The 13,214-nt window shown below is 42.7% G+C and overlaps 1 protein-coding gene across 9 annotated transcripts in view; it reads left to right on the top strand.

The window, feature by feature from the left end:
* Positions 1-13,214, top strand: part of CTNND2 (catenin delta 2) — a 444,220-nt gene that overhangs the window by 136,465 nt on the left and 294,541 nt on the right. For all 9 annotated transcript variants that reach the window (XM_083188240.1, XM_083188245.1, XM_083188239.1 and 6 more), the window contains exon 4: positions 12,545-12,579. In XM_083188240.1, the coding sequence (XP_083044366.1) occupies positions 12,545-12,579 (35 nt within the window). The remainder of the gene's footprint in view (positions 1-12,544; positions 12,580-13,214) is intronic.

Genomic DNA, 13,214 nt, shown 5'->3' with positions numbered 1-13,214 from the left:
CACAAATTGTTCAGCGAACAATGGCTTCTGAAACAAATACAGAGGCTGTCTGTCACAGGTCCTCTTCCCCATGCACTACAAATGGAGCTGGTAACTCTATATTAACACAATAATGCACAACAGATCCTATTACTGGGCAGATAGTATTTGCGAGCGGAGGGCCATTCAGTAAAGGTCATAATTCACAAATAAAAATTCATGCAAATGATAAAAAAAATATTTCCCAAAATAAAAGCAAATAATTTAGAAAATAAAAACAGAATGAGAAAAACAGAATTAACTTTAAAGCTTACTACCTGTGTCTTTCAATAGAACACATTTTAGAAGAGCTCTGTAATTGTAAATATAATCTGCATTATGAGGCATAATAGTTTAGAATGTAGATGATTAGTTTTCTGGACCATTTCCAATAAACCTTTAAGTCTCTCAAAATAAAGAAATGAAAAACAAGAAACAGGTGTGCTGATAAGCAGATGCTAGCCAGTGTTCCAATCTGCAGCTAACAGCAACATGGAACTCTGCTGATTCCCTCAACTGAAAAGAACAAGGACAATTGTATGTGTGCTTATAATAACACCAATAAAAAAATGAAATATAAAGGTACTCTTTACTTAGAAGGGCGCCCATCTCGGCCATCTCGGGCATTGAATGCACTAAAAAATCAGGTGCGATGCGACAGACGAGATGCCCGAGATTTCCCATAGGGAACAATGTTAAATGTCTCAATTGACCCGATTTTCCTGTTCAATGCCTCAATTGACCCGATTTTTCCATAGGAAACAATGTTAAATGGGCCACAGAGGCCAAATAGGCACCCTGAAGTGTATAATGGCCACCCAAATTGTTAACGCCACCCCACGATCAACGTCAACCCGATGCGTGGCGAGCGCAGCGAGCCCGCGAGGGGTGGCGGTACGCGTCCTACGACCTTTTCATACCCCCACTATCCACGTCGGCGTGGAGTTGAGAATAGAAAGTGTGGCGAGCGCAGCGAGCCACCGAGCCCGAAGCGTGGCGAGCGCAGCGAGCCCCGCGAGGGGACGCGGATACCTTCACAGGTATCCGCGTCCCCTCGCGGGCTTCACAGCTGTCCGCGTACCCGCGCGGGGCTCGCTGCGCTCGCCACGCTTCGGGCTCGGTGGCTCGCTGCGCTCGCCACACTTTCTATTCTCAACTCCACGCCGACGTGGATAGTGGGGGTATGAAAAGGTCGTAGGACGCGTACCGCCGCCCCTCGCGGGCTCGCTGCGCTCGCCACACATCGGGTTGACGTTGATCGTGGGGTGGCGTTAACAATTCGGGTGGCCATTATACACTTCAGGGTGCCTATTTGGCCTCTGTGGCCCATTTAACATTGTTTCCTATGGAAAAATCGGGTCAATTGAGGCATTGAACAGGAAAATTGGGTCAATTGAGACATTTAACATTGTTCCCTATGGGAAATCTCGGGCATCTCGTCGGTTGATCGCACCCGATTTTTTAGTGCATTCAATGCCCGAGATGCCCGAGATTTTTTACTAACGACGCCCACGATCAAAATCGTGGGCGCCCTTCTAAGTAAAGAGTACCTATAAATTGTTTTATCATTTTTTTGCTTATATTTCAGCGTGCAAAATAAGGCCCCCATAAATCTAAGCCCGGTTTTCCTGATTCTATAATTAGAACTGCCATTTTTGGGGAGAATCTAAATTTCTCAACTTGCTGAATATTCACAATTCCCTGACCTAGCTATTGGGTGATATTCAAGATGACTACCATCGGGCTACAATTGATGTATTGTCTCTTAACACCTAAATTGTACATGATAAGGACATTGAGTCCTATAAAGAACTTTAGATGGATCATAAGGATTTTAGATTATTATAATTAGGTTCATTCTTACACCAAATTATTTTAAATTGATTGATGGTTGCTTATCTTCAAGCATGTGGGACAGTGATGGGAACAGTTTTCACGCCTAGTTTTGCAAATGGAATGTTGGTAATATGAGAATATTTATAATAATAACTCCTTTAAAGATTATATTTTCTTGTTCCGAAGATATATAGACTATATATTGGTTGTTTCGAAAGGTGAAATATGTAAAAAAAAAAAAATCCAAATCATATATGCATGAATGATTATAACCTTTCTTTCACCTACAAGATAGATGAGAGAGAAATATAATATTTAAATGGAATACTGAAAGAAGTGGAAAAAAATGCTACCTCCATTTCTACAGTGGACATCTGAAAACTGTAAAACAAATATATCTTACTTGCAGATTTTTAGACAGAGGCTACCCATGTACTTTTATAGAGGCAGCCTGTGAAAAAACTGGTAACACCAATAAGGATGGCCGATTTTATGTAATCACTGCTATATACGCAAATTTGCACATAAAGATGCTAAGCATATATATATATATATATATATATATATAAAATGATTTTTGCGGGCAGCACACCATTTAAGAGAGAAATCCGTGCTCCGGTGCCTTCCAGGACACTCGAATCGGGGTGACAAATAAAAGTATACCAAACAGGCGGCACTCGGATATCAAATAATGATACAGACGCAGGAACAGGAGCAAAGTTCATGCGTCTGTATCATTATTTGATATCCGAGTGCCACCTGTTTGGTATACTTTATATATATATATATATATATATATATGTATATATATATAAAGATCCTCTGAGTGGGATCAAAACGTCAGAGGAGGTATTCTTTTGGTCTTTTTTGAAAGCATCACTTGGTATGTTTTTTTCTCTTGTCTACTTTTTTTGAATAAATACAAAAAGTTTTTACTAATTGGCGAGTGCTCCTTGATTTCCCCCACTCAGGAAATTTGGTGTGTGTTTATATATATATATATATATATATATATATATATATATATATATATGCAAAAGAAAAAGAACAATGCGCTGTAATAATAAGTCCAGAAAAACCTTGCAGTGTCCAACAAATCGTCCAATCTTTCAATTAGGATAGTCTGTAAAGGCACTTAGGATATTGGTCCCAGCTGCTCCGTCTCTCATGGGGCAAATGAACCTGTATCCAGCAGGTAAGAGATTTCTAGAGAAATAAAGACGGGCGCTTCATAGTGCATAAATGTCGTTTTTTTTGAAAATTTATTCAGACATATAAAAACATGAAACATAGGAATGGGTAAACGTACCAAACGTGGCGGTTCTTAATCACCGCGGTCAAACAGCTTATGAGTGGTGCATGCAAGCACCCACAGACTGGAGCCAGTTACCATCCGTTCCCGGACATACAGCAAAACAGCAAGTGGTGGTGTTCTCCTGTGCTAGGCCACGCCCCTACGCGTTTCGTATCAACTTCGTCAGAGGGCTGGCCTAGCACTGGCTCACCGCCTCCTTATACCCACTCACACAGCTAATTAGAAATAAGCAAATTCACATGTGCAAACTCTGCAATAGCTTTAAAGCTATAAGACATATAGTGCCGTGCTGGGCATAAAATAAACAGTCAAGTTTAACTGTACTACATTTCTTTAAAAAGTACTAATCATGTACATAATTAGATAAAAATTTCATAGATAAAAATTTGGTTTATAAAAAGTAGTAAAAAAGAGAACACATTGTATAAAGAACCCTGATAAATAAATTGCATTAAGATAAACACTCCATGAGTACACAAAACTAATTGATAGAGAAGCCAAGATTGTATTCAATGCGCATACACATGCGGCAATAGCTAAAAATGAGTATATAAAAACACAAAAAGCCAAGATTGTATTCAAGATGCATACACATGCGGCAATAGCTAAGATCAGAAATGAGTCAGCGCAATACCAGATACAGAAAAAAAGAGGCATACACATGAGGAAATCATTCAATTCAAAAAGGGAGCAATTTCCAAACCTTCGTTAAGACCGACAGGACTTAGTGCATTTAGAGCGTATATCCAATACGACTCACGTTTGAGGAGCAATTTGTCTTTATTGCCTCCTCTTATATCTAGCTTAATTTGCTCTAAAGCCATAAATTGCATGCCTGTTGGATCACTATTGTGGCACCTTTCAAAGTGGCGAGGAACACTATGATTGGACACTTTATTTTTAATGTTGCGATAGTGTTCAAGAATTCTGATCTTGAGAACACGTTTGGTTTGTCCAACATATTTTTTCCCGCATGGACAAATCAAAAGATAAACTGTATACACCGAATTACAGTTTAAAAAGCTGTCAACAATCCGCTCTTTGCCACTTCTATCAATTATGGATTTTGTGCCTTTCATACCAAATTGGCACATCTTACATCGGCCACATGTATAAAAACCTTTCAGTGGCATGGCTAGAGATAGTGACTGTGATACACTGGTTGAAATATTAGTGCCAGATAAATTGCTGGAAAGCCGGTTGGTCGCGGCATTTTCAATCGCTAGGAGACTAGGGGACAGTTTGGTTCGCAGAGTTTTGGCTCGCCTAAAAACTAACTCTGGGCGATCCCCCAAGGCTTTACCCAAAATGGGGTCCATCTTAATGATGGGCCAATGTTTATTCAGGATGGTTCTTATCTCATTGCTTCTGACATTGAATTGGGTCTTGAATGGGCAATATATGGATTTTTTCTCTGTTTTTTGGCGATATTGTATAATCTGCCCTCTGTCCATAACACGACATTTTTCTCTCGCATCATCTATCAGTTGCAATGGATAACCCTTTTCCCTAAACCGAGCACAGTATATTTCTGCTTGCTCCTCAAATTGTTGCAATGTGGAACAGTTACGCCGCACTCTAAGAAGTTGTGAGTATGGCAAATTGGACTTCCATTTTGTCAAATGGCAACTGGTAAACTCCAAATAATTGTTGCTGTCCACTTTCTTAATAAAGGTACATGTGTCAACTTCTTTAGACCCCTCCTTGGAGGTTAATGTAAGGTCCAAGAATTCAATGCTTTTTTTTGCAAATTTAAATGTAAAACTTAGATTATAACTGTTGACATGAAGATACTCAATAAATTCCAAAAACAGTTCTTCAGGCCCCGCCCATATTAACACTATATCGTCAATATAGCGTTTATATACAGTCAGGTGTTCGGCATAGGGGTTATTGTTATAAATATGGGCCTCTTCCCACTCCCCGAGATAGAGGTTAGCGAACCCCGGGGCACAAATTGTGCCCATCGCTGTCCCACATGACTGTATAAAAAATTGACCCAGAAAAGTGAAATAATTATATTCCAGGACAAATTTTAAACATTTTAGAATAAAATGTCTCTTTTCTCTTGAGACCGTAACATCTCGTTTCAATGTCAGAAGCAATGAGATAAGAACCATCCTGAATAAACATTGGCCCATCATTAAGATGGACCCCATTTTGGGTAAAGCCTTGGGGGATCGCCCAGAGTTAGTTTTTAGGCGAGCCAAAACTCTGCGAACCAAACTGTCCCCTAGTCTCCTAGCGATTGAAAATGCCGCGACCAACCGGCTTTCCAGCAATTTATCTGGCACTAATATTTCAACCAGTGTATCACAGTCACTATCTCTAGCCATGCCACTGAAAGGTTTTTATACATGTGGCCGATGTAAGATGTGCCAATTTGGTATGAAAGGCATAAAATCCATAATTGATAGAAGTGGCAAAGAGCGGATTGTTGACAGCTTTTTAAACTGTAATTCGGTGTATACAGTTTATCTTTTGATTTGTCCATGCGGGAAAAAATATGTTGGACAAACCAAACGTGTTCTCAAGATCAGAATTCTTGAACACTATCGCAACATTAAAAATAAAGTGTCCAATCATAGTGTTCCTCGCCACTTTGAAAGGTGCCACAATAGTGATCCAACAGGCATGCAATTTATGGCTTTAGAGCAAATTAAGCTAGATATAAGAGGAGGCAATAAAGACAAATTGCTCCTCAAACGTGAGTCGTATTGGATATACGCTCTAAATGCACTAAGTCCTGTCGGTCTTAACGAAGGTTTGGAAATTGCTCCCTTTTTGAATTGAATGATTTCCTCATGTGTATGCCTCTTTTTTTCTGTATCTGGTATTGCGCTGACTCATTTCTGATCTTAGCTATTGCCGCATGTGTATGCATCTTGAATACAATCTTGGCTTTTTGTGTTTTTATATACTCATTTTTAGCTATTGCCGCATGTGTATGCGCATTGAATACAATCTTGGCTTCTCTATCAATTAGTTTTGTGTACTCATGGAGTGTTTATCTTAATGCAATTTATTTATCAGGGTTCTTTATACAATGTGTTCTCTTTTTTACTACTTTTTATAAACCAAATTTTTATCTATGAAATTTTTATCTAATTATGTACATGATTAGTACTTTTTAAAGAAATGTAGTACAGTTAAACTTGACTGTTTATTTTATGCCCAGCACGGCACTATATGTCTTATAGCTTTAAAGCTATTGCAGAGTTTGCACATGTGAATTTGCCTATTTCTAATTAGCTGTGTGAGTGGGTATAAGGAGGCGGTGAGCCAGTGCTAGGCCAGCCCTCTGACGAAGTTGATACGAAACGCGTAGGGGCGTGGCCTAGCACAGGAGAACACCACCACTTGCTGTTTTGCTGTATGTCCGGGAACGGATGGTAACCGGCTCCAGTCTGTGGGTGCTTGCATGCACCACTCATAAGCTGTTTGACCGCGGTGATTAAGAACCGCCACCGTTGGTACGTTTACCCATTCCTATGTTTCATGTTTTTATATGTCTGAATACATTTTAAAAAAAAACGACATTTATGCACTATGAAGCGCCCGTCTTTATTTCTCTAGATATATATATATATATATATATATATATATATATATGTCCGGCACTCCGAATAAATATAACTACTTGCTCCGGTGCCCTCACAATCACAGAACATATATAGCAGCAGGTGCGGCTTGGCAACTTTTCAGTTTTTATTAACTGTTTTCAAGCCCATTAGTGGGCTTGAAAACAGTTACAAACTGAAACGTTGCCAAGCAATTCTCTTGCGGGCATTCTTCATCCGAGTGCCGCACCTGCTGCTATATATATATATATATATATATATATGTATACAGTGGGAATTGGCTGGCACTCCTAATCCATATAATAGTACCCCTGGCGCCCCTCCACGACGGCAATGTAGCAATCGGAATATGCAGCAAGAGACGGATGGCACTCAGCAGGATTTTCGTCAGAAATAAGGATCACACTTTGGGTTAACTCTGCCAACGTTTCAAATCTAATTGATAGATTTTTCGTCCCTGATATACACAGCAGCAAAGAGGACCGGCTTTCCACTTCAAGCAGAAATAAGGGTACTTGTTTCCTAGCACGCGCCCATCGTATGCCATAGCATATCACTAATTAAGGTATGCGATGGGATGCGATGGGACCGCACTGTACAATTTTAATATTGCGTCGCATCGCATGCCATTACAATGGCATGCGATGCGATTTTTAATTGTACAGGCACCCTGGTGGGTGATTACTATGTTAAATGCACCCCCATTGTTAACGCCACCCCCACTATCAACGCCAACGCGAGGGGCGGTGGTACGCGTCCTCCGACCTTTTCATACCCCCACTATCCACGTCGGCGTGGAGTTGATTTTATATAGTGTGGTGAGCGCATCGAGCCACCAAGCCCGAAGCATGGCGAGCGCAGCGAGCCCCGTGAGGGGACGCAGAATACATGTGAAGTAATCCGCATCCCCTCGCGGGGCTCGCTGTGCTCGCAACGCATAAACACCTGGGTGCCCTCCCTGGGACAAGTCTTCATGCAAGATGGGTGGCACTCCACGGATTTCAACACAGGACCTTAAACAGGTAACGGTTTATTCAACGTTTCAATCGCAATGCCATGCGATTTTCGTCAGGAATACAAGTGAAATAAACAGAACCTATATATATATAAACCTCTGAGTTTGTCTGCGGTAATCAGCGTGTGGCTGCTCCTTCCGGGTATCGGCGTTGACGCCACTCGCCTCCGCATAGAAGCGTGGCTCTGCGTGGTTGCATAGTAACCAGGGGTAGACAGTCACTGGCACCTTAGACAACAGCGCTGGTTACATAAAAGCCAGCCCTGCTAAAGTATCTGATGCGTGATATCAGCTCCCACCCCCTGGAGACAACACACCACAGAGATAAACACAATGTCAGAGGAAACAATTAAAACCAACAATAACAAATATACATAAAATCAGTGCAAGTGAAAAATATATACAACAGATCTGAAGCAAACAATGTTAGACACAGAATCCAACACGATCCTTTAGATCAGCCAGCATGTCTCCAGTAATATCTACTGGCATTTGACATACTCAGCTCCATTTGTGCCCTGTAATATAGAGTTAATATGCGGTTACTGTTATTTACTTAATGAGGATTTTTTTTCTCTATATCGCTTTAATGTTGGATTCTGTGGCCCTAAAAATTAGTCCTTTTATACACTGGATACTGAATAAAAAAGAGTATTAATAATTAACAGTACAGATGGTCTATAGCAGGCATGTCAAACTCAAATTCTCAACTGGGCCAAATAATCAAGGTCTAACTCTTGTGTGGGCCGCAAGAAAAAAAAAAAAAAGAGTCCTATATACAATTTTCAAAGAGTTATTAGAAAATATACTCACATTCTGCCACAGGGAATGAGCCGAAATTCACATTCTGCCACAGGGAATGTCACCAGACACCTAACACACTATTATAAATTACATCAACATCAAGCTGTGTCAAACTGACGGCCATCCAGCTATTGTGGAACTACATATCCCAGCATGCCCTGCCACAGTTTTAGCAATCCATTATATACAATCTGTGGCAAGGCATGCTGGAACGTGTAGTTCCACAACAGCTGGAGACTTTTAGGTACTTGTGTATTATCACGGTGCCCATCGTATCGCATACCACAAATTAAGGTATGCGATGGCATGCAATGGGACCGATTAGAGCAGGGGTCTTCAACCTTTAAGACAGCGTGGGCCACCTAAAAAAATCCAGTGAAGCCCGAGGGCCACTAAAATCGCCTAAGGAATTTCAGACAGCCCCATAGAATCACAGCTCCCCTATAACGTCAGCACAGTCCTTCATAGATAGTTGACACAGCCGCCCACACTCAGCACATAACCCCATACACACACACCCTAATAGTTATCAGCAGCCAATTTGGGTGCAAACAGTAAAATATGTGGGCCCCCCCCCCCCCCCCATATATAATTTGATATTGAATAAATTGCACGCGCCATAGGCGTGCTCCCAAAAACGTGTGTGGCCTAATTATAGGGGGCGTGGTCTAATTATAACGAGTGTGAACTAGCAGGAAAACAATTACCTGACACCTCTTTTGCAACCTGCATGACCAGACATTGGTTACCGCAGGAATGGTCGTTGTCCTCACACGCTTAAGTTGACTGAAGGCTGCACAGTGACATATAAACATGAAGGCCCACACAGTGAAATAGTATGCCTCACAGATCAAACCCAAACAATGAAAGGCTACTTAAATCAATATACACTGTTACACTGTTTATCCGTAATGCCCATTACACATTGTGCATCACACCATAGTGTCCATTAGACATTATGCCACACACCGTAATACCTGTTGTACATTATGTCATACACCATAATGCCCATTACACATTATGCCGCACTGTGATGCCCATTACACATTAATCCACACAAAATTATGCCCATTGCACATTATGCCCCACACTGATGCCCATTATGCCACAGACCATAATGCCAGCAGTACTCCTGCTTATACATATGATGCCCCAGCAGTGCCCCTCACCTAATGCCCCAGCAGTGCCCCTCACACAATGCCCCAGCAGTGCCCCTCACACACAATGCCCCAGCAGTGCCCCTCACACACAATTCCCCAGCAGTGCCCCTCACACACAATGCCCCAGCAGTGCCCCTCACACAATGCTCCAGCAGTGCCCCTCACACAATGCCCCAGCAGTGCCCCTCACACACAATGCCCCAGCAGTGCCCCTCACACACAATGCCCCCAGTAATGCCCCACACATAATGCCCCCAGTAATGCCTGCAGCTTTGCCAGGTCCCCTGCTCCCGCCAGGTGTACCTCCTCATCCTGCAGCTTTGACGGGTCACCTGCTTCCACCATCCATGCCTCCTCCTGCAGTTTCGCTGGGTCCCCTCCGCCAGCTGTGCCTCCTCCTCCTGCAGTTCCAGTGCCGGGTCCCCTTCTCCCGCCAGCTGCATCTCCTCCTCCCGCAGCTTCGCCGGGTCCCAACTCCCCAGCTCGTGACCAGATGTGCCTCCTCCTCCCTCAGCCGTGCTGGATCCACTCCTCTGCCCTGCCTGCAGCCAATGGAAATCGGGTAGGCGGCACCCAAGGGGACTCCATTACACTGCCTCCCTCGGCAGCATTTTCTTTTACTTAAAAAAAAAAAAATCCTGTGCATGGCGGGCCGGCGGGCAGGGGGCCACTGAGATCAGCTTCGTGGGCCACTCGTGGCCCGCGGGCCATGGGTTGAAGACCCCTGGATTAGAGGCTTTTCCCGGGCAGAGTGTACAATTTTAATATTGCGTCGCATCGCATGCCATTATAATGGCATGCGATGCGACGCGATTTCAATGTTAAATGCCCAGCCAGACCCGATTTTTAATTGTATCCCCACCCTGATGGGTAATAAGTATGTTAAATGCCCCCCCATTGTTGTCGCCACCCCACTATCAACGCCAACCCGAAGCGTGGCGAGCGCAGCGAGCCCGCGAGGGGCGGCGGTAGGCGTCCTACGACCTTTTCATACCCCCACTATCCACGTCGGCGTGGAGTTTATTTTATATAGTGTGGCGAGCACAGCGAGCCACCGAGGGGTCGCGCATAACTTCACAAGTATTACGCGTGCGCTCGCAACGCTTCGGGCTCAGTGGCTCACTGCGCTCGCCACACTATATAAAATCGACTCCGCGCCGACGTGGATAGTGGGGGTATGAAAAGTTTGGAGGACGCGTACCGCCGCCCCTCGCAGGCTGGCTACGCTCGCCACGCTTCGGTTGGTGTTGATAGTGGGGTGGCGTTAACAATGGGGGGGGGGGGGCATTCAACATAGTCATTACCCATCAGGGTGGGTGTACAATCTAAAATCGGGTCTGGGGGCCATTTAACATAGGAATTAGGCATCTGGGTGCTAGTGCGACTTAAAATCGGTCGCATCGCATCGCATGCAATCATATCGCATGCAATGCGATGCGATTTTTGGTTGTACAATGACCTACGATTGAAATCGGGTGTGGCGTGATAATACACAAGTACCGACTTTTATTAATGAACATCAATTATAAACATATGGGGCTGAGCATATCAGACAAGCTACCAAAGAAGCAAACTTTGCCCACCAACCTTACACTGAGGGTCACATATGCTGTGCCCAACCAACCTGCTACCTCCTAGGGACAAAAATAAAACCCCATTGCCTGGGACACTACACTGTCATGACTGCTGCACTCCCCCCCCCCCCCCCCCTCCTCCAAAAAGAAAAAATATATAACAACAGTTGTGTTACCTTTATTTAACTTTTCATAGAAAATATGGGGCCATAAAACAACATCCCATTCAGCTGGGATCAAGAGACCCTGTTCCTCTCACCCCCCTCCAACTCACCCCACCCCACCATAACTGCATTAAGCACTTTGGAAAATAGAACCTTTAAAATCAAACTTAGTCTTACTTTTTTGCAGAGTAGACTGCAAAAGTAGAATAGAGTTTGTCCGCCGTTGTTGCTCTGCCTTCAGCTGCCGCTGCTCTGCTTTAGCCGCCGCCACTTTTCCTTCCCGGACTCCTGTCTCTTCCTCCCGGCAGCAACTCTCTGGTCCATTGTTATGTTTGAGGGCTCAGATTCACACATACAGTAAATGTGTTAGAAGAAGCTCGTATGCTAGGCATGTGCAGCAGCTCTGCTCTGTCCCTTAAACTGCATGATGTGGTGGCAGGTTTATTGATCATTTTATATACAATTAAGCACGCTTAAATTTGAAAGCTTCGAAAGCTAGACTGCTACCTTGTGATTGCCTCTTGGTTTGAGCATGTGTAAGAGAGAAAGTTTCACTTGCTGCCAACAGATGACAGTGTTTCGGAGATACACAAACGGAAACTAGACATATATGTAGATGAACAGTGCTATTGTTGCCCTAATTTAAGGCACTTGTCAGGATGACGGGGGTTTCAGGGCAACCCCTGCGTTTGCCTATGAGTAGGACTTGACAACACGCCATTCAGAACCTTAAAGCAGGTTGTGGATTATACATACACAAAAAGTTTGGAAATCATAATTTTTTGTACATTGTATCCAAAATTTCCTTAAGCAGCCCAAAATTAGCAGTCAGTCTTTGTCAATTGAAGACTTTTTACTTATGACATTACATGTTATAGTTCCATCTTCCAAGATATAAAATGTACAACCTATTTTTTTAAACAGATTAACATTTTTGCAATACTGTAGATTTAGGAAGAACTACATTTTTTGATTGTATGATATAATTCAACAGAAAAAAAAAGGTTTTTATTTTGTTCATAAAACAATGTTTTTTTTTTTTGAAAATAATTTCTCTGACTTTCTTTTTCTTTTCAGTTCCACGGAGGAACAGTACCGCTGGCAAACACAAGGTGAAAACTAATCATTTATTTTTATGTATCTTCAGTCAAATTATATAGATTGCTTATTCACATAATTTACTTGAAAATGGAATATTAGAATTTTATTACATTATGCGCTAAATATAATGGCCTCTGCAATGCAGATACCAGCAAATTTCACAGAGGATGCTTGATATTTACAAGAGATAATCAAATATGTTTTAAATAAAGTCCCAAGAATGCTGCCTCTACATTTGGATCTACTGGTCATGTGGGTGTGGGTACCAGGGCACTTTTACATTACTTTTATAAAAAATAGAGTACCAGTCAAAATGTAGCTTTTTTTTTTTAAATATAAAAGGACTTGTAAACCAGAAAGGATCGGACCCATCAGCACTCACAATGTTTTGGGTCTAATTGCATAGGTGTGTGCCCTTGGTGAAGTACCGCTGGTACACACCTATTAGCAGGTCCGGGCCAAGGCTGCTGATTGTCTGTGTCTCAGCCAATCAGTGGCTGGACAGTCTTTTGACAGGTTTTTCTAATATTCTGCTGCAGCTCCATGGGAGTCTTTACATGCGATACATTGCATGTAAAAATAGCACATCAACTGCCAAATCATTAGTCAGCCCTCCCGGGGAGCTCAAGGGGAATTTGGTCTGACT

The sequence above is a fragment of the Crinia signifera genome, chromosome 5, assembly GCF_055691185.1.
Source record: "Crinia signifera chromosome 5, ASM5569118v1, whole genome shotgun sequence".
Taxonomy (NCBI): Eukaryota; Metazoa; Chordata; class Amphibia; order Anura; family Myobatrachidae; genus Crinia; species Crinia signifera.
The sequence above is the reverse complement of the archived record's forward strand: the minus strand, read 5'-3'. Positions and strand labels throughout refer to the sequence as shown.